The sequence below is a fragment of the Anguilla rostrata genome, chromosome 3 (genome assembly GCF_018555375.3).
Source record: "Anguilla rostrata isolate EN2019 chromosome 3, ASM1855537v3, whole genome shotgun sequence".
Classification (NCBI taxonomy): domain Eukaryota; kingdom Metazoa; phylum Chordata; class Actinopteri; order Anguilliformes; family Anguillidae; genus Anguilla; species Anguilla rostrata.
Window position 1 is genome coordinate 53,307,031 of NC_057935.1, and position 23,502 is coordinate 53,330,532.

A 23,502-nucleotide genomic window follows, 5' to 3' on the forward strand; every position below is an offset into this window, starting at 1 on the left:
CCCCGGCTACACTGGGATTAAGCGAGATGTTATTGTGCAGAACATCCTATTTGCATGTAATAGTGAAAGCATGGGCTGGGAGGATGAACCAACATCCTGTTGACTGCGTGTCGCAGTATTCAAAAGTATGGGGGCATGGGAGTGTTGGACTGGAATCTGCCTGTAGTGTTATGATCAAACATTAGTTTTATGAACCAGGATGTTGCACGTGTACAATGTACAGTATCAGTGACTATTATTATTATTATTTTTGTGTCATTAGGATCTATGAAATGGCTTGGTTAAGAAAAGCTGAATCTGCTGGCAGACTACACAGGGCTTTGTCTGTGTTACTGTGCTAAGTCCCTTATAGCTATTTATATAAATAAACCGTGGAAAATGGCTGGCAGTAGGACAGCCTTATTATATAGAATCTATTGGTACACTCTGGCTGAAAACAGATGAATGGTTAAGTTGCTTGATGGTATGTGTCTGGTCTGTGAGGTGAGAATACAGTTATTTGCATTATTTCTTAAAGACTAAATTGGGTTATTGACCCATGTTTCCTGACGCTTGATCAAGAGTAGATGGCATTTACCAGTCAGTCAATAAACAGCCTTCATTCTGGGAAGCTATTCGCTTTTTGGAACAGTAACACAATTCTACATGGCTAGAATTAAATCTGAGCCTGTGCCCTCTACAAGTTAATGACCTAATTATGGGATATTTATAGAAGTCCATTAAAGATCCTGTTTCCATAACCATTTTGAAATTTCTACCTCCCTGCTTCCCAACTAAGATGGATAGATAATAAATAATTATTTTCTCAAATGAAACAAAAATATTCAAAGCTAACCTTTATAAAAGTATATTTGGTGCCATCTGCCAAAAAGCAGACAGAAAAACAAAACAGAAGGAAACACTGCCCCCCCCCCCATCTCCCTACATCCACTTCTACCTCCTTTGGTCCTAAGTCACGTTGGTGCTGTACGTTGAACTGTACAGCTTTTTTTGTTATATAGACAATGTGGTGTCATTTGAAATATGCTGAAATTTAATCCTGACACAAATTGTTTCCTTTTATTTTTTCTAATTATTTTCCTATTGTGGCTTTCTTACAATTATTTCCAAGTAACTGATTCTCTGATTAGCGTATCTGCTGTCAGGCAGGCGAAAATTAATGATACTGAACATTTTTAATCTGCAACAGCAAACTGTGGCACCTATAAAACGTATTTATAGCAAAAAAAAAGTGTAAGCTTAGTTTTCTGTTGCCTGAATATAAAACACAGAAAATAAAACCGGTTAATTCAGTTCAGCAGTTTCCACTGTTACACATAAACACCACACGAACACATCATTCGGAAGTTGTCCAATTTTGACCAGTTAACATATATCTAGTGCAAATACCCTGGATATCTGAAGGTGTTGCCAACATTACAGTGTGTGTTTGTGGGTGAAAACACAAGCATGGCCCATTCCAGCAGGGCCACTGAAACACGCACTTCATCCCCATCACTGGATTTGTGTAAATGTCTGGAAATGTCAGATTCCCACTCTGCTCTCCCCTTCTAAATCTGAGGCTAATTAAAGCTGCGCTGCTCTCTTGCTGTAACCCCCCTGTCACTAATCCCCCAGCACTTTAGCTGCCTGATGCTTTAGCCCACAATCACATCGACAACATTGAAACTCACATTGTTGCCCGAGTGGAAACCGGCAATTAACTCCTTTTGTGGTTGAGGAAAAGGTCACTATCTGTGAGTAAATGCAAGAAAAAAGGCACAGAATATAGCACTTCATGACCTTTCACTTTAATGGATGCACAAGAGAAAAGAAAGCCACACTTACATACTGCCGAGGAAATGAATAATCATAGACAGCACTGGCATATCACAGCTAGTACTGGCATTTCATTTTCCTGCATGGAACATGGTTAGTCTGCCATGTTGTTGACTTGTACTAAGTAGACCCATACAGTAGTGGTGTTGATATCAAATCTGACTAATTGTAATTGTAAACAGAAACACACTATTATTTGGTCTGTATAGAATATCTTTGTAAGCTTACATTAAACTTCCAATGAATTAATTTGCTGATGAGACTTCTCTGGATTTTGTGCTGACCTCATGATGTTTACATTACTCATATGATGCAACATTTCTGCATTTCCAGAACATGCAACTGAGTCAGAAAGCATGGGTCTTAGTGCATTGAAAATAGTTATTGTTGGAATAAATAGGCTAGCTGTTGTTTTATGCCCTTTTGTCTTTATGTTCTTATTTGTACTAGTTACCACTTAACATTGTAACACCATTTCTGTGTTCAAGAATGTATACCAGTTAAACATACATAATAGAATGAGAATATTTTAAAAGATAATGCTATTTTCATAAATAGCCCACATTTCATTTTTTAATTAACCCTAATTTAAACTGAAAGCCGATTTTCATTTATTTTGCTGAAAAAAACTAAAATTATCCCATTAAGCACAATAACTGAGATTTGCAAAAATATTGTTGCAAATTGAGGAGCACAAATCTAAAGAAGAAGAATTAACAGATGCAGTTCCCTCACGAGAACATGATTTTTGTGTTAGACCTGCAGTGGTAGGAGTGTATTTTTGTATTTGTTCTGAAACATTTTGAAAGCAAAACAAACAGGGAGCACATACAGGGGATATACTTCAGAGGAAGCTTAACCCAGGGATTCTTTACATATGCTGGCTTGACAAAACCTAACAGCCGCAATCAGGCTTATCTGGTATTATGAAGGTGGTTATCAACTTGCTGAACACAAGCTTTATCTGCAACAATGAGCCAATAGAGGCGTGGTAGTCATGTGACTAGATTTGTTTACACTGCCAAGTTAGCAGTAAAGGGTTACTGATATTTGGAAGACTAAATATAAGTGTCCCATACCATGTTCCTAGCGGTACTTTTTATGATGATCGAAAACACAGAATTGGAGAAAGTTTCCGATGTGCAATATCCCAATATTTTTTAACTAGCCTACCTAATAGAACTTTCCCTTCACATACTCCTGTGATTCTTTATAGGCTTACAAAAGCCTGGAAGGCTACATGTGGGCAAAGGCTGGATTTGTCCTGAATATTCAGCTGTGGAGAAGGCTTTTATTTCTATAAACCACACTGTTATTACTGAAAGAGCAATGGAAAGAATAAAGGCTTTATCCGCCAATAAGTGCTAGCTTGATTTTAAAGGATAAACCCTCCATAACTTTACACGAAACCTACAATGAATTTATCCTACCAACAGGTATTGTCCATATAACCAATGTCAGATATAGCCAATACCCTGTTAGTCATAGAACTCCATGGTTGTCCAAAAAACTATTAAACCAAGTCAAAGAGACTGTTGCTTTGGTCAGCATAATTAATCATTAATCATTATGATGAACCTTGTGGTTTGTTACTGAAACACCTTCATGAAGTGGCAGCTATTGCTTTTTCGATATGTGAAAAATAGTTCCATTTTCACACTGACTTATAGTTCCCATCGAATTGAACAATTTGCTCCCTTCTGAAGTAGGCTAAATTTGGTTAAAACTACTCTGGCTATGTTTTTCATGATAATAGGTTGCATTTTCTGAAAATGAAAATATATATTTCTGAGCTGTTATTTTATTTTATCACACAATTTGAATCAGTGGTTTCCTGGTCAAGCACTAAATAGAATGTCAGACAGTCAGAGAGTTGGTCTGAAGCATTCAGGTTTTATAGTATATCTTGCCAATAATAAACATGAAAAAAAATATGCTGGCCTTATCCTTTAATGTTAGTGCTATCACAAGCTCTGTCTTCAGTTAAACTTGGGTAAAACACAGGTCATTGATGTAAAAGGGTTCATGCCAGAAATCCATTTATTTAGCCTTACAGGATCTTTTTGGATACACAAAAATCTCCCTTTTCCTTCCCTCTTCTTCTTCTGACATCCTGGGGCATGGCAACTATCTACCAGTTTAAAAATAAAGTGACGATTAAACTCTATATCTTTCTTATAACGTGTCCTTGGAGAAAACCAGAAGATTCATTTTGTCTCTAAGTAATATCACCCCCGCGACGACCCCCAAGCTCTACAGGATCCTCCAGGAATGGAGACTCCATTTTCCAAAGTGTTGATTGTTCAAAGCCTGTTGCTTTTATATATTTCGACCCAATAACCTGAACATGCCCCAGACCAGGTTAGCCTTGTGTTTACTTCTATGCTTTTCCCCCTCTTCATTCCTCTGTCACAAACTCAATTTTCATTGGCCATTGAAGATTCCTGTCGTGATTTGAGTCTTTGACGAACACAGACCATAGGATTATGCAAAGATCCACCCCGACATAATCAGATTTCGTGGCGTTGTCGACTGGGATTGTGTGAGAGTGAGTTGAGTCTTTCACTCCCACACACATAATAATTACAGCTGCAGCGCGACTACCCTGGACTACCACAGAGGGACTCTGCCTAGTGTCAAATCATTGCCAAATTGGGCTTAAAAATTGTGTAATGTATCCCTAGCTTAATGGCTTCCATACATTAGAAGATTTTTAGACAACTACAGTCTGACAGACTCTTACGTTTAACAAGAATATGTCATAAGTCATGGGTTTTTAGTCCTAGCGGTGCAAGACTGGGACTCATGAAGCTTCCCACATTATAAGACAAATTTAATTTTTTTGAGATTTTTTTAGCCCTGCTCTTCCTGTTGAAAACTCACACCAATAAGAAAAAGAAGAAGACAGTGTAAACCAAATGGGCAACAGAGTGGCAGCAGCAACAGCTTTTGGCCACCGCTGCACTTGTGTGTGCAATGGTCTGTGCTAAATTGGCCAAAAAGATGCTTTCCCGTTGGCATTGCTCTGTTACAGCCATGTAACTACTGGTGTGCTGATGTCAGACAAAGACAGCCCACCTATTGGCTGTTTACAGTGTTGGATTATAAATTGCATAGTTGACCTTTGGAGCCAAGACTAGATTTATGATAATGAACGTTGATTTTGTAGACAACAAAAAAGACTGTATTAAGATAGCTCCAACTCCAACTGAGTTTGCGTCCATCTCACACTAATCGTATGTGGTAATGCTGGGCTTTGATTAGACAATATTTTAAGTGATTCCACAGTCTTACTGCACCTTGTTAGACAAGGTCTAATCAAAGACCAGCATTACTTGCACACACAACTTACACACACACACACGCACATGCATGTACGCACGCATGCACACACACTAATACCTTCATGGCAATTGTCTAAGTTTTTCTAAAAAGAAATAAAGGTACTTATATCAAAAGACAATTGCGTTGATTCAGTAAGCACTTCATAAATATCTCACATAATTAGAGTACTTTGCTATATTAAATGTTTTCGCTCCGGCAAACCGATGCTGGATAATCACAGCATGAGGTATATGAATATTATACAGTGAAAATAATTAACTAGTTCTGCTGATTTTGGGAGTGTACAGCCACCCATGCTGAAGCCTGTGCATGGCTTCCTTCCTTCCACAGAAAGATAATGTTTTGATGATGATAAAACAATTAGATTACATGCACAGATTTGAGATGTGCCAAACATAAATAACAGCCAAATGAGTGCTGCAGTGGGACCTCAATGAACCTTGATTGACTTAAACCTATCTCCCCAAGCCAGGACTTAAATTTGTAACTATAGGGCCTTGCCTGTACTTCTGTCATGGGAAAAAAATTGATAACAATTGAAATAACATGACTAGAAATATGAAGGACAATGCAGAGGCTTGAGAGAGCACTCAAGATATAACATCTGGCAAATTTATTCAACACACATGTAACTTGGGCACAACTTTAGAGCAGAACATTGAGTGCGGTGCTGGCAGAAAGCAATAGTAAAGGTTGGCCATAGCATCAGTAATCCAGTTATATAACTCAGACATGAACATATGCATAATAAGAAGGAATACACGCAATATAATATTGGATAGCATGGATTACCCCCTGACATTTAAAGAAGCTGCTACATTATTAAATGAAAATGATATGATAACAGGTAGGTTTCCTTAATTACTGATCATTGAATGTTCAATTGTGTCAGTTACCCACAAATATGTTTCATAACCAATATAATAACAGGAAATATGAAGACAATAAAGTTTGGCCAATATACCTAGTAATGCTACTGCTCTGTTTACAAGCAGGATTTCATTTTTACCTGACATGGATAGTGCTGGTATGGAAAAAAAAACAATAACTAATATAGCCTAAACAAACACAAAACAATCTGCACCAATCTCTGTTCTGTAAGACTACATCTAACACTGCTACTACCCTCCCTACTGCGATTGCCACTGAATCAATCAAGCTGCGAATGATAGCAAACCCTGGGGATTTAGGCCTAAATCCACATTTTCACTGAGGGTGGAACACAGCCATTTTTTACTGAATATGTGCCCAAGCGGCCAGTATCAAATGTATCCCACATTCATTCAATCTGCAAAAATAGGGGAGAAATTGATTCTTGTGTCTGGGCGCCCAGCTCTATACAACTTGTCTTTGGGCACATATGGAGAGCTGAATCTAAACATGCTGCTTGGAGAAGGGTCAGTAAAACAAAATATGTGTTTATTAGGACATAATTGTTAATTGACTGCATGCTAATGGGGTACAGTCTGAACACTTGCAATGACAAACAAGCTTGCTAAATTGACATAACTAGCTAATATGGATGATAGAGCAGGCTAGACTGGAAATTATAGCACAAGCCAGTTTTACAAATTTCCTGATTTTTAAAGCCTCGTTGCCAGATTTTTTTTATCAGTATAGCTAGATTGCTTAAAAGTTTTTGTATGTGCCAGTTCTACTTATTGCCAGGTTTTTAGTAACAATACATTATAGTTAGATAGCAGGATTTTGCACGTGTTAGTTTTAGTAATTGCCAGGTTTTTACCAAAACAATTGCAGAATTACCATATGTTAGCCAGCTATATTTCATGTGTTCATTAATTAAATATGATTATCATTCATGTCTCCTATGAGTGTATCAATTCTCAGTCAAAATAACGTGTTAACCAATATCTTTATACTCCAGTCTGTTCACATTACACTGTATCAGTCAATAAGACAAAAACATTTTTGATTTTTAATTTTATTCCACTGCTAAAAGAAACAAAAAAAAAACAAAGTATGAAATTCTTAAATGACCAAGTAACCTTTCTCTTATTTATGATATATATTTTTTTATAAAAGCGTGGCAAGCCTTTTTACAAATAGCTGCAGCCTGGATGTCATGTTGCAACTATCCATTGAAATAAATGACATCCGGGCAACTGTAACTCTATTCAGCATTCAATAAATGTTGTTAGCAAACATTTACATTACAAGTGATTCACTATTTCAGTGATGCACACACTTAATGAAGAGGTTTGGTATAACAAACATGCTGTTCATTCAAAGCAGATATGCAAATGTGAATTCCATAGCACCTTGTTCTGATTGGGCAGAAAGTTAGGATGATTTGCTCATCAACAAACAGGTGCGGGTGCAGGTGCAGTTCTGGTGGTAAAAGATGAGCTAAAACTAGAACTGTTCCTGCTGACAATTACTCAGCTTAATGTCCTGCATTCTCGGCTACCATTGGTCCCTTTACGTAATGAGGTATGTCAAATACCCTACGACAGCAAGTTGTTATAAACCTGTCATAATATTATGTGTCTATGATATGATATGGTGGCACGTAACCTTTTAGAGAGTAGGTCCTCACACAAATAATTATTTATCCTGGTAGTGCCATTCAGAATAAGTGTAAGAACAACATACAAACTTGAAAGCCAACAAGTTTAAACAGCTATTCTGGTGCATATTACACTCTAAAATGTATCATTGTAATGTGACCCTGTAAAATGAATATAATTAGTCTTAATTGTCTTAATAAATTCATAATACAGGATAGTCTGTTTTACTATTAAATGTGGTTACTTGCCTATTTAATTTAATTTTTAGTTCACCTTACTTTATCAGTCAGATTGCAATTGGTTTTTGTGTAAATTTGTCACATAAATGGCTGGATGGCTGAACAGACTCATGAAAGCAATGTTACCTCAACCTTTTTGACAGTCAAATGTGTACCGAGTTGGTCTTCATTTTTGTTCAAACTGGTATGTTGAGCAAACATCCAATACTGTCCAATCCTGCCACTCTCAGATGCTGAGAAAGTAGGAAAAGTCTCTTGTATCTTGGATCATAAAAAGTATTTGGCTTGTAACATGTACAGTACACATTAGTGGTGGCAAATAGGTCATTATTATTCATAGCCTTAGAAACAGCTGACTTGAATTGCTTGGGATGCCCCATGCATTTATTTAGCTGTGCTTCAGAATGCTTTTGGTCTTTGTGGCCTCTGTCAGTTTGGAAGACATCTGCTGTTTGTTATACAATGCAGGGGTGTGAGCAGGTGTGGGTGACATGGGTGTTGCAGTGAGGTAAAATTCAAATGGCTATACTAATACTGCAGACCATTAATCATGGTCTTCCTGGTTCTGAGAAGGAATCCTAGTTTGCAGTTTGAGTTTAAAACAAAATGTTTTATGATGTCACTATAGAAGATTGTTGGTCAAATTTAGTCTATGGTCACCATTCAGGACTTAGGATGTAGCTACCATTTGCATGGCTTTCGATCCAATCAGTTCAGGTAGTCCTTTATGTCACTAGAAAAGCATCTGAATACATTTGTTGTTGGGCTTGAGGCTCCAGCATAAGACAGTTTTCATAGGCTTTTTCAAAAATCTGGTGTATTTCAAAAGAATGCATATCCTTTTGTGTTTTGGTGTCTTTGGAGTGCCTGTCTCCTTTGGATTTTGGATTGTTCCTTTGATATTTCAGTGACTGTTTTGTTAAGCATGCCAATCTTTTTGATTTAATATTTCACTGCAGTGTTTGTCAAACCTTGGAGCTTAAACAGCGAGTGCCTTAGAGAGTGTTTTGTGTACAGTGCATACCCCCAGTTCACAGGCTTTGAATGAGATCTCCTGCATGTAGATGTCTTCTCCGTAATGTACTCTTGGTTTTAAAATTGACGTGCTTAAACTGTCTATTTGCAAATGATAATGGTAAGGTACTGATGCATTTAGCTCATAAGGTGGTGTTTTATGATCCATCTAAAGGCATACGCGCTATGAATTTGGATTGTATGGATGAAGAGTGTGAGTGTTTTGTTTCGTATAGGTGCAATATGTAAGATTTTAGGCTTGTTTCAGTATTTACTAAACGGGTACATTTTTTCTTATTCATTTATTGTTGACTATTGTTGACGTGTGCTCCCATTTGTTTTCAACTCAAAAGATAGCAGTTCCCCTGTAGTCACAGTCAAACCCTGCCATACAGGCATATGAGGACCCACTGAGAACATGGTAGCCCTTGGAAGATGTGGCTGGAAAATCACCTGCAAAAATGACAATTTTTTTTCTTTTTTTTAGTTGGGAGCTGCGAACACCACATGGACAAACTAGAGTCAGAAGACAGTTACAGTTATAGTATCTTTTGTAGCTGTTATGGTTTATGATGGCACATGCACCAAACAACAGTGCTAATATTTTGTAAAAAAAAATATTTTTAGGTGAAACAAAAAAAAAAAGAAAACTGATTTAGATGAGTGTGAAAGCCCAATATTCTAAAGTTATTAGGCTTTGTAATAATTTTGTATTCATAACCTGTATTATCTTACTACAGTATATATAGTGTGGTGGCAAGGAAATTAGAGCTGATGGGAAAAGGTTACAGTACAGGGGTAATTAATACTGATAAGGCTATTGTCAAAATACCAAGTGATGATTTCAGTTCTAACATCGTAAGCTAATTAACGTCCTTCAACAAGCCCCAAGTTCATAGAACCAGACCAGTGAAAGTAGCTGTGTGTTCACAATCCATATCTTTGATTGTTTATTATTTAATTATTTTTTATATTGGGTAACTGAGTACAGTCAGCACACAGTATTGCAACTCCAAACCAGATTAAGCACTTTAATTATTTTTCACAGATCACATTTATCTTGTATTGAATAACAGAACTTTCTTGAAGGATGAAAAACCATGTGAATTCAGTAACCACTATTTCTGATATTATCTCTTTTAGCTCAAAACTAAGTTAACAATGTACAAGGGGGGGAATGACAGGGAAGTTAATTTTGCGAAATGCATGGAATATTTATTTCTTCCACTTCAATTAATATACATGAATATAAATGTAAACACATATTTGCCTAATAATGACAATTTATTTTCACATATGCTTGGATGAAAACACAGATATAGGCTAATTGAGTTATAAAAGCATGGCTTTAGTGGCAATACATATAAATCAACCCAGCAAATGTATTCCTTACTTAAATTGTAAGCCCTGTCATTGCCATTTTCTTTTTATTTAAAACTTATTTGGTGTGTCCTACTGTATGTGTACATTTTAACTGAATCATTTTCATAGCTCACAAAAAAGAATATTATTGCCTTTTGGCCTGCCTGTCACATTGCAATTTGGAAGGGTGTAGATACCATGTAAGAACTGATTTTTTTATTATTCATAATTTTGATGTTGCATTCGTCTTCGAGTGATTTACAATGTAGGAGAACACAAGTGCGTTCACCTGATTTACAGTATATGAGCAATGTTGTCTGACATCCCCACTCACCCGTGAATATAGATGCAACAACACTGAATCACTAATGCAACAAAGACTGGCGAGAAGGCAGTTGCAGTAGTTCAGATGTGACAGTACCAGGATCTGGACTAAGTGTGAAGAGTAGGTGGTGTGGAAGAGGATGATTCCTTGGATGTTGTATGGAACAAATCTGCACACAGAAGTCACTGCTGCTACAGGGAAGAGTTAGTCGTGTAGTGTTACCCTTGGCCTATTGCAGTAGAAGCACTATGAATGAGCTCTTCTGTACTGTCTGCATTTAGGAGAGATCATGCGGTGGTGAGGACCTGGATAGAATGTAGATCACCTCAGTCTTAGCCAGGTTGAGCTTTAGACAACAGTCTGCCGTTCAATGCCAGATGTCCGTCAGTCAAGCTGAAATTCAAAGTGAGAGCCATATCGAATGGAGGAAAACAGGAAAGACTTGAGTATCATCAGCATAGAATTGATATGGGGAACCATGGCGGGATATGACAGACCCAAGAGATTGCATGTAAGGGAAAAAAAAATGGGGGCTAATTACAGAACCTTGTGGGACTCCCTTAGGATGGTCATGGGCATGAAACAAGCCATCATCCTAGAAGACCTTTGAGGATTGTCCACAGATGATTGCTGTAGCAGTAGTGCTTTCATCATTCCCTCCTGAGGCATACAGTATATCCACTACAAAAAACATTGATTGCAGTATGTTCTGCTTATTACACAACATTTGACAAATTATATCCCTTATTAATTAATTATTAATTCATATTCATGAATCATTAATAAATGTATTGATGTGAATTAAGTAACAGTAGAACCATGTGGAAACAAGTGAGAACAATGTTAGGGAGGAAGAGAAATGTCAAGTTTTCTGCACAGAAGGTGAATATTTTGGTGATGTTGGTGAATAACAAATTGGCAAGATTAAGAAATTTACAAATTTACAAAAAATCTCAGATATGGAACTCAGTTACACATAATATCCGCACTGTTGGTATTACTAATTCAACAGTATTTTTGGAAACTTGCCTGCCACTTTACAAGGAATTCAATTTAATTTGGCACACTCTGGAGCAAGATAAATGACAATAAAAGGAACCATAGAGCTTTCTTGGAAAGACTACTCACTTTGAATTACTGAAAGACAAAACATTTTTTATCTGTTAACCAAAAGATGGACACCCTTGAAAAGTATTTCTGCTTTTTATATACCTGTACATGTTGGTGTGTCTTAGTCTTGCAGTTATGACAGCTGTCATATAAAGTAGTTAGTGTCCTGTCTATACATTGCACCACCTTTAAATAGAGTACGGCTAATTACCGCCAGGTGTCAGGTGTCAAAAATCCATTCCAATCGTGAGTAGTAATTTGCGATTATCGTTGTGAACTGGACATGACCCGTGTGGAGCGCTATTTTCAAAACAATCAGTTTGGTGCTGAAATGTATGTGGGTAACAGTTGGAATGTGCGTGACCCGTAGTGCACCGTGTCGCTTTTTCTGGTAGTGCAGTCGCCTGTGCTTTCCACCCACACTGGGTGCTTTGTGAGGTACATTTATTTTATATTATTCTGGCACCTGCAGAAGTTTAACAAGCAAAATATTACAAATCTTTTTTTTTTTTTTTGATTCCCTCCTTGGATGTAATTGCAGTAATTTAGTGCTAATTCTATGTTAATCTATAAGAGTTGTCAGTACCCTGGACAGTTATCACCCACACCTTCTCAAAAGCAGTCCGTGTCTGCAGTGCACCATGCATTTATTGTATAATATTTTAAACAAATATGAAAGGTCTCATTAAAAAAAAAAAAAAAAATATATATATATATATATATATATATATACAAGAACACCCTCATATAAGCATCTCATGAACATCCAGAAATACTTATTGGAACTGCCTTAGTTTATGCTACAGTTCGGTTTGTCATTATCCATTGCAAAATTGGTTTACTGTTTCGGTACATGTACACTGTCTTCATAGCATTGGTTATGATGTGTACAGTGCAGTAGTACACCCTGAGACAATCTATGAGCTCGAGAAAGAATTTATGAATGTTTATGCTGTTACACCATTATGCATTGCAAGTACTCCTGGTAACCTCAAAAAAAGGATCAGATGCAAGAAATACGTGTTCTTATTTATTTTTTTTACAGAAAATGTATTTACGTCAACACATTCTTTCTCCCATGAACCAAATGTTGATTAGGTTAGATACTCCATTTTCATTTGATTTTTCATTTGTTCAAAGAACGGTGTGAGTCCAGCCATGAAATGTGCACTAGTTTGAACTGTAATTAGTTTGTAAAGGGCACTTACGTACATGCTTTTATATCTAGTGTGGGAGCATCCAGACCATGTAGGGTTGGGTTCCACATATTCACTTACAGTAAATTGAGTTTTATTTGCATAGCACTTTTCTCAGAGGACCAATATCTAAAAGCACTTTTTAGTCCTTCTGGGCCCAGACCCTCAAAAGCAAGCCAAGGGTGACAGTGGCAAAGAAAAAAACACCCTTGGGGAAATAGAAAGGTACCTAGGGTGCAACCCAACTGTAAAATGTGCTTAAACAAGTAAAAAAGTAAAATCATTTGGTGTAAACAAATGTTTCATTCAGCCACAAAATGAGTTGCTCTTGATTACACTGACTGATAACAGACAATTGTTAAATGTATTTAAACAATTTGCACAGAGAAGCCTCCAAGAAGAACACTCATTCATAGGCGATGGGAGAAAATATATCAATATATTATAGTCTCAAATACTTTTTCCAGGTAGCAAATATACATTGCTTGGTAACAGGGAAACAGTTTGTCAATTTCTCATGGTAGTACAGTTGGGGTAGCTAGCTGGAATACAGACATTGGCACTGTGCAGCATAGGCAATTTGAAATTAATTTTAAATGAGATGTCATCAAGTAACATAGTAAACTGTAATTGTTCACATAATCAGAAACTTAAGTGTGTGTGTGTGTGTGTGTGCCTGTTTTATATAACAGAAAGATTACTGGCATTGGCCTGGTACATATAATGGGGCGAACTAGCAAACACACACAACACTCAAGTGAACTTAAATATTGTTTTATCAATTATTTTCTTTTCCCCCTGTGAAAACAAGTGAGACATTGTGGGTGTTCATATCTGAATTGTCGAGGGCTTCCTGCTTTATACTAGCTACAGAGCATTGATCAACGTTATCGGGGGCACCATTCTTTCTGAAATTAGACATATCTGCTTAGTTCTCTCACACTATTGGCTATACTTGTAAAAAGAACTGAAAACTACACGCTCTGATGGACATCTCGACAATCCATTCTTATACTGCAGGCTATTTAAATCAAGGGAAAGTTAGATTTACCCATTTCGGAGAAAATCTGCCTTCCTCTGAAAAACTCTGTAGTTTTCCCTTGATTTAATAAATCTTGATTTAATTAATATACTTAAGGAAGACTTCTAGCAAGTTATTGAGCATGTGTTAGCTACTTTCTGTGGGAAAAAATGGGAAACACTGTCTTAGTTTCTTCTCTCTTGGCCTTTTACCTCCTACCTCACCTCTCTCTCATTAAAAGTTGGAGGCTGCTTAAACACATCTTGTTTAAATTTGGAGAGCGAAGATGAACAGAGATCTCTTAGTTAACTCCTGCCAAAGTTACCCATCCCTGGACAAAGACCAGAGATGCCAGCGACCCAGTGCAGAACCTGGATGATGCATCACCTCCTGGGCCCTGTGTTATACGCTGCCAACAAGAGAGTGAACCTTCCTCGCCTACAAAGACAGACACACAGACTTGTTTCTTCACGGACGTTTTTCTGTCACCAGATAGCAAATACCCATGCGTGACTTTGGCATCTGGGCATAGCTGTTTAATGATCGATGTATACATCACAATGAGTGTGATTTTGTGCATTTCCTTTGTAGATGAGCTGAAAGAAAATCGCTGTGGTTATACTGCGCTAGCTACGTAGATATATATTCCCTACAGCACCAACCTTCTGTCTCCTTTGTCTGCTGTACATGAAGCCCCACCTACTAATCTAACATACGTAGCAACTAATCTAGTTGGCTAATGCCAGGTAGCATCGATAGGCTACTAACCAGTTACAATAGTTAGTTTGATCCATAATGTTGACACAGCATATTTTTTTCTTAATACAATGTGAGGTACTTTTATCATCTTTGATACCATAGTTTGGATAAATACTGTACTGAGTTAAATAAAACATTTCTCCCTTTTCATTTTGACTGCTTACTTTAACAATACTGGTGGCCTTGGCTGTTTGCTACCATGTGATATATACTGAACTTTACCAAATACTGTATTTTGCAGATATACATTTGTGATTATTGTTACATGATAACTACTTTTGTTGCAAATGTTTTAATGTTTATTTATTGTAAGCAGTCACGGTATAAACGGAACAAACCATTCCAGCTCGTGCATTCCCTGGATATATATATATACTTCTGCGGTAGAAGCTTCCAGCCTTGATCCGCATTACCACCCCAGACATGCATGTAATATCCAGAAAATGCATGGCATTTGGATTCTTCCTTACATAAAGCACGGCTGTCTGCAAATCAGAGTCAAGTATTAATCAAAATCTTGATATACATATACATTAATATTACATTAGTGCTACTGGTACAGTTATTATCTCACTTGCCCATGTACAAATTTTCCCTATGGCAGTGGAGAATTTGAGTGTCATTCTGTTTCTATTCCAGCTTTGTGTCTTATTTGGTATTTATCTTAAAAGGACATCAATGCACTCTAATGGTTCGGCACACAACATGCAGGCCATGATACTTTAAAATGGCAGACATTAGCAACTGTGGTGGCAGTGCTGCGGTGAGCGCGACTCTTTCTCTGCTTGGGGAGGCTTGTTTTAACATGAAAGGACTCATTCCCAGAGAGGAGTAATGCAGTCTCTAAGTGCCAAGCTTCTGTCGCAGAGGGAATGATAGCTGATGAGAACCAAGGGCCGCCACCCTTTTAGAGCATTCATTTTCCGCCGTTCTGTCAATGGGGCAAGTTCAGTATGTACAGAAAGCAGATTGCCTCGCAGATTCATGCTTGTCATTGAAAAAGCGGGCGATGCTTTACTGCAGCAGGACACAAAAAGGTGAATGCAATGTTTATGTGACTGTACAGAACCTATTTGTATTGTGTTTTTTCCCCCCCTTTCTTCTTACTCATATCCAATATCGATTGATATATTTAGTGGCAGCAGGCTGTCTGTGGTCTTGGTGAAGGGTGATAAATGAGAATTCCCCCACCTGCATTAAACCCGCTCAATTAATCTGATCTCAGTGGCACAAGGAGGTGGCCATTGGACAGAATGTACATGCAGGAGTGCAGCCCCGCATTAGGCACTAATAACCCCTCTTAGAGTCAGCAGTGTGTCTTTCTGTTGTACTTTATTACTGGCTGCAAGGCCAAAGAGATGGGAGGATCGATACATGGGGGGTTAGACGTGGATGACAGGAGAATGAATGCAATCCCTCTTCATTCCTTCCCTAGTGACTCTCCTGCAGGTCACCAAGACCAGAACTTGACCCCCGTCACCCTTACTTACCCATGTGACTTTAGCAGACGTTTCATCGGAGCAATTATAGCTGCACATTGCACTGTCTCTGCCGTATCCCTGCTCTAGGGTGTGTAATATACAGCTCTGTTCACACCATAACACTCATGGACAGGATTTCAGTACATCCAAAGCAGCAGTAAACAAATTGTGTGTTCTGACATATATTTTGGTCTTTACAACGGTGTCAGGATGATTGTGATCTTATGATATATTGCTAAAACAATCATCATACAAAGCAATTACCTTATTCACATCGCCTGTAGTTGTCAAAGTGCTTTTTTAGTCTTCAGTCACCGAGCCATTCTCAGACAGCAACAGCAAAACATATACTGCCTGCAGTTTTATTTCAAAGCAGGAAAAATAGCGCATTTTAGCACACACAATGCTCTGCTACCTAATATAGTTATGTGGTTATCCTGATGCTTATAAAAGTGGAAAAAACATTAACCTGATTGAAGGTCTACTCCTGCATGCCCTGAAAGGATGTGAGTGGTGCTTGCATCCCTAACAGCACACAGCCTGGGGAAAGGACTGGCCTTTCAAATTCAACTGAATAGCTAGTATTCTGAGCGATACTAGCACTTGAGAGATATTGGATTGACTGCCTAGAGAAACATATACAACGCACTAGAACAGTCAACATTTATTGTGCACATACATCAAAGCAAATTAATAGTTTAAAAATAATTTTTATGTTTTCAAGAATTCCTTTAAGTGGTAAAAAAAAAAAAAAAAAACACTTTCATGCTGAAACTGCAAAATCTGTTGCTATGACCTTTACATTGGCGAGTATGTTTGCAAATGTATTTGATATGTGGTGTGTGTGTGTGTGCGAACAGCTTTAGAATGCTATAGACACAAAATATGATAAGTTCCATGGCTAAGCCACGTATTCCTAAGTCAGTAGCTTTACTAGGTAGTGAAAGAATACATGATAATATATCGGACTTACTGTCCTGCCAAAGCTAAAGCTGCAATGTAGTGGTAAAAAGGTAATGTTGGTGCTTCTTTCAGGAAAATACAATAATTATTCCATACAGAGAAGATGCTTAGTTCATGGAAGTAAACATACAGTAAGGCTTGTCAAATAAACTAAAGGACAGCACTCTTCTTAGGAGATATTGTTAAATCAAGGGAAGGTTAGACTTATGCATTTCGGAGAAAAGCTCCCTTCCTCTGACAAACTTTCTAGTTTTCCCTTGATTTAATGATTCTTGATTTAATTAATATACTTAAGGAAGAATGCTGTCCCTAAGTATTTCATCAAGCTACAATACAGTGAATCTGTGTCTAAATCTTGCAAACTGTTATCTCTGGTCTTTTCACATGGAAAATTATTTATGTCAACATATGCCACATCACTTCATCTAAAGATTGCATCGTTCCACCTATTTTGATGACATTATTTGTAGTAATAAAACTGAATTTTTAAAATATATATGTATAGTGGAATAATGGCACAGTTTTTGGAAGATAACCGTTTCAAGCTTGAACGGTGTGCTTAATATCTTACTTAATACTTAATACTTCAACAAGTCATATATTAACAGAAAAATGCTCAGGTGATGCAGTTAAAGAAAAAACTGTTCACTTATCAAATCTATATAGAGATTAGTTTATGTTATATGGAATTATATAATTACATGAATTATATATCACAAAATAATGTGTGTTGTGGCAATGCTTCCACATGCTTTTAGAATGGCTAAAGGCTGAATGTTTTAAAAATAATTTTATTTAATACACCAATGTCAATCATTTCAGTATGCCCATCTTCAGTTATCGTAAATGTCATCAATCTATTAAATAGTGCGTTTGAAATAATTGTAATAAACGGTAGAAACGAAAAGGCAGAGTGGTAACAGGAATAAGCCAGAATTGTGATTTGGAAATGAAGCAAGATGCACTTCACCGACAGTCATAAAGCACATAAACCCATGTAAAAGTGAGGCTAGAAGTGCGTTTCTGGTAGCAGGGGGGCAGAGAGGGAAACGGAGAGTGCTCTAAGCCTTCCTCTCACTGAAAATAGCGCAGTAGCTCAACAATCAGTCCGCCATCATTTCTTGTGGCGTGCTGCTCCGTCTCAATTTATTTTCTCTCATGTGTCCCCTGGTATCACGCCTCCCACTCTTTGGCTGAGCCATGGGCAACACTGTCTTTGTCGACAAAAGAAAAATAATAATTTATTTTTCATTCCTGGGATAGAGGGTGATATTTGCCATTTGGGACAGAAGATATTAGGTGGGGACACACAACTTGGGACTGCACTTGAACAATAGGGCTCCAAACATGTTGCAGAAGTGTCATATAGGTAGATCAGTCAGTAAAGGTAGATCATTGACAGTCTAATCGTATGTGTATATATGATGTGGTAAATCTGGGGAAATCATTTTCAGAGAATTAGTTTTAAGTTTTGTTTTTAATGATCCTCTTGTTTGATGTAATTTAATTATTGTATTTCCCCCCCACCCCATTTTTTATTGGTGTTGTTTTGTTATGTTTTGTGTCAATATTGTATGCGGTTATCCCTTATGTTGTATGACCATTGCGGGGCATTGTATGCTGTCCTAGGGACTACGCCAGAAACAAATTAAACCATGAATGCATAATTCAGTACAAATAATTGCTTTCTTCTCTCACAGTGTTTGAACATATTTCCACCTTTGTACAAATTTCTCATCTGAAAAATAAGCTTCCTTTTACTGAAGCTAAAATGATAAACGCTACATTTCAGAATCATGTGATTAAGAACGTGGACTAGTCTTGTTGTCATTTTCTGCGGTAACCAAAACATAATTATTACAGAAAGGTACATCTGTTATTTAACATCTCCTATGACTTGTAGTCTGAATGGTTGGCCACACATTATAGTGGTTATTAGCTTTTTTAGACTGCCTCAGTGTAATATCTAGAAGATGATATTGCCTCGTATTCATTCATGTGAGATTTATAAAGTTTTTCAAATACTTCATTCTGCTGTTTTACAGTCATTTATAAATTGATCTTTTCACAGTCAGCTGTTAGTACAGCTGTGACCTCATCACACGTGAAGCTCTCAGCGATGTACATTCTACGTATTCAGTACTTATGCGGGTGTTCAGCAGAATTAGCTCGAAAATGAGACTTTCCGAGGACTTCGGTATGTCATCCAATTTCTTAAATCAATTTAACCAATTTATTATTCTCTTGTCTTGTCATAAAATCGTCTTTAATGTACTTTTTAGAGTTACTTCTTCCTTCTAAAAATTTTTTTATGGATTTTATTCACTGTGGGGACCTATTACCCAGCTTGTTCTGTTTTGGAATGTGTCTATGATCAAAACTGACACCAGTTTCATTTTAGTGCTCTGCTATAAAAGAGTGCTGCCAATCTGTTATGGGTTAAATTACATCCCCATCTTGTATGAGTGATGAAATATAAATGTCAAATACCAATATCATTATTCAGTTATATTTGTTTTACATTATTTGATATTTACAGAATATGTGCACAACCAAAACAACAAGAATAATCAATTATATTTGTTTTACATTATTTGATATTTACAGAATATATGCACAACCAAAACAACAAGAATAATCAAATAAACAGATCTTTACGGAGATTTGTGTAAACTCACTCTCGACTTCTCCAAGATTTTATTATCTATTCCAAATATGCGTCTCTTATACAGTATATGTGTGTGCATTGAGGAAGGCAACAGTATTATGTATGTCAGTATTATGTATGTCTTTTCTGAGGATTGCAGAACATGAACGTAATGCTACAAAATTAAAACTGTAAGGGGAAAAATGCACTTTGAACTACTTGCATTAAGTCTTTTTTCTTGGATATTTCAGTTTATAGCTTAAAATAAATACAAATACAGAAAAATAAAGATAATAGTGGAAAATAGATGCCTGATTTGTATTGCAGTTTTCTGATGTTTTTAATGTCCACCTCATAGACACAAAGAGGGAAACAGTGCTTTGCTCAAAATCTCTTTGAGGTTTGCTCATTGTATAAAATGGAAATGGAAGTTAAAAAAATGAACTAACAAATGAATATACTGATGAAATGCTGGTCTTGATTTTATTTGTTTCTTGCTGACACGCCCTAATATTTTTTTCTATTTCGGGTTAAAAAACCTATTTCAAAATGTTTGGAAAGTGTTTTAATTTTGAGCTATATCGCCTTGAGCTCATGTTTTCAAATGGTGATATTGCTGGCCTCTAGTATATTCCAACCAAGAGATAATTTCAATTTTCAATCCAGTAAATTTATCTGGATATCCAGACATTAGGGTCAGACATTAAGATCATTCACACCAATTTCTGCATATTACCTTTAAGGTAGAAGGCAACTTTTCTTTTTCTTGTTTTTACCCCTTTTATATCTATGTCTAGTTACGTTTTATCAATGCCGATCCTCCTGTTTTAGCGAATCACTTATAAGATAGCTTCTTTGTTCACACAAGCCCTCACATACGTTACTTATGCCGCTGGTTTTCAGTTCAGACCCTTCAGAGTGTTACCCGCTGTGCGTTTATCCCTCTCCGCCCGTGTGCTGTGCTGTACTCTGTGAAGTGCCAAACGCAAGCAGAACGGAAACAAAGCGGCTGGTTTTCGAGGTGCCGGCACTGCCTCGGCCGCCTCTCGCCGCGTGAGTGTGTGTTGCGCTCCGTGCCAGTTCGGGAGCGGCGCCGTATCAGACGAGAGCAGGGGGGAGCGGGGGGGGTCAACCTGCCGGGGCTCGCGCACCTGCGCCCTCCGTCTGTCTCAGTCTAGATCACCTGTGCCGCGATTCCCGTGCCTTGTGAGCTAGTGAGCGTCAGAGCGAGCATCCGACCGGGGCGGGGGGAGGCTGTTAGCATTTCGGGGGAATTATAAGCGTGTATTTATGATAAGGGAACTCGCATTTATGGGGAAGAGGTAGTTACCGGTGGGCTCTGGTGGAGTTGGGGCGCAGTGGGCGGTGTGTGCTGTGGAGTGATAACTGCACCCTCAGGAACATTAATATTGCGTTTCCGAGGGTTCTGCGAGTGAGACACCACAAGATGATGATACATTATAAATCATTCACAGAGTCATTTTTGGAATGCAATATCCACGGCTAAACCCTGGCTTTTCTTTCCTTTGTTGCTCAAATGCATCAGATTGCCGCGGCGGGCTTGAGATCCCGAAGCCATAAAAAATTGAAAATTGATCAGTTTGCGTGACCGAGGTGATACGCTCCCACACCTGGGAAACCTCCTTTCGATGTGCCCTAGTGATTAGCATTCGCTGGGCTGTCATACTCTGCCCTTTATAATGTGTAGCATTTGTGAATTTGATCTTTAAAAGAAAAACTGACAAGAGGGAGCTCATTGCAAATGCATTACTTCACATATTTGAATCTCTATGGAGGGGAGAAACAATCAATACGCTCGAGCTGAGAAGCTAACTGTGGGTATATATTAACATATGCCTGGTGGAAGATAGTGTACATGGTGCTTGTATCTCTGAGTGACTGAATGTGAATCATAAAAGGGCTTTATTCTTCAGTATGTTCTCTAAAATAGTCCATTCTCAAAGCAGAGTTACAAACTGATTTTACTGTTGGACTTACTGATGTATTTGTTTTACTGTACACTTGAACCATATAGAATCCATGATAAATACACAGCCCTAACAGACATATGAGCAACTTTGCATTCAGAGGTTTACAGATGTATTATTATTAAAAATGTTGAGAAAAAAAGTTAAATCATGTGATTTACATAGCTAGATGCTGCGTATGCATAACTCATGGGACCATTCCTAGTAAGTCTTTGAGTCAGTGATTGTACTGATTGATGGCAACGCTGAAAAAACTGTCATATTTATGTGTTGTGTTTTATGTCACTAGAGAAAAGGGACTCTCCAAGTCAATAAAAATATGAGTGTGAAAGAAGACAGAGAGTGAGCTGGTTGGCAGTTGCGGGAGTGGTAATTAATTTACCTGTCTCCTCCTTTTGCAGCACAGGATAAGAGACCTGGCAGGACCGGACCGTGAACGAAGACGAGACCTCGTCCCGATTGAGATTTTTGGCCCAGTTTTGTGAACCCCACCCCACCCCCTCACCTCCCCCTTAACAACAGCCAATGACAGGATTAGTAAAGCCCTGACTCCATGACTGAGAGCCTACAGCATTAGCAGAGGGGGCCCTCGTGTGTGTGCTGGTGTCTTACAGCGGCAGTCATTCGTACGGACCATGTGGTTTGCACCGAGGGGAAACCATCTTCTTGCACACCTCCGGGACTGTAGCGGAGCCAGGACGAGCACTAGCTGCGGCGCCGCCCTGTGGATAGCGAGTTTCTGCTGGTGCCTCACTGTGGTCGGAGGCCAGAACTTCCACCCTACAGTGAACACACAATATGGGAAGCTTAGGGGTGTGAGGGTCCCACTCCCTAGTGAGATCCTGGGACCAGTCGACCAATACCTGGGAGTCCCGTACGCCGCCTCTCCAGTGGGTGAGAAGCGCTTCATGCCACCTGAGCCGCCCTCCTCCTGGTCAGGGATCAAGAATGCCACCCACTTTGCACCCGTCTGCCCTCAGAATATTCATAATGCCGTGCCAGAAATAATGATGCCCATATGGTTCACCTTCAACCTGGATATAGTTGCCACGTACATACAGGATCAGAATGAGGATTGCTTATATTTAAACATCTATGTTCCAACTGAGGATGGTGAGTCTGTTGGGTACCCTGGATAAAGCCAAAAGCCTACAGTCAGACTTCCTGTCACCTTGGTATTGTGTTTGAAGCATGAGCTATTGTTTGGTGCATGCATCTGTGTCTGTGTCTCATGTTGATCTCTTCCATCTTGACTTGATCTTCTCATGAAATTTTTTTTCATCAACTACCCCTACACTCATGCCACTGTTATGGGTTCCTCTTTTGTTTACAATTGCAGAAAAGAAAGAGAAAAAAAATTAGTCGAGCACAAAAAATGATGAATCAAAAACGCAGAGAAGCATCAGGCAAAAAAAAAAAGTAGGCAAAAACAAAACACAAATTGGACTTGATGGCCTTGTTGCATCTTCTTCGTACTGTCTGGAATGTTCTGGGGGTAACCGTTAGCCTGCTCAGAGGAGGATGCTTTTTTAGGGTTGGTGAAATATTCTGTCTGGTTCATGGGAGGCCTGTGGCATCAGTTTACACAATGTAAGACCCCTTACTGTCCTGTTGGTACAGTGTCTATACCAAAAACGCCTGAACCGTTTCTTACATGCAGAAAGAGATTTAGTGTGTTGAAGTATGTTAACACCATGGTGCTGTAC

At 38.2% G+C, this 23,502-nt stretch overlaps 1 protein-coding gene across 3 annotated transcripts in view; it reads left to right on the forward strand.

The window, feature by feature from the left end:
• Positions 1–23,502, forward strand: part of nlgn3a (neuroligin 3a) — a 206,793-nt gene that overhangs the window by 37,122 nt on the left and 146,169 nt on the right. For all 3 annotated transcript variants that reach the window (XM_064328187.1, XM_064328188.1, XM_064328189.1), the window contains exon 2: positions 22,198–22,909. In XM_064328187.1, the coding sequence (XP_064184257.1) occupies positions 22,432–22,909 (478 nt within the window). In that variant the 5' untranslated portion in view covers positions 22,198–22,431. The remainder of the gene's footprint in view (positions 1–22,197; positions 22,910–23,502) is intronic.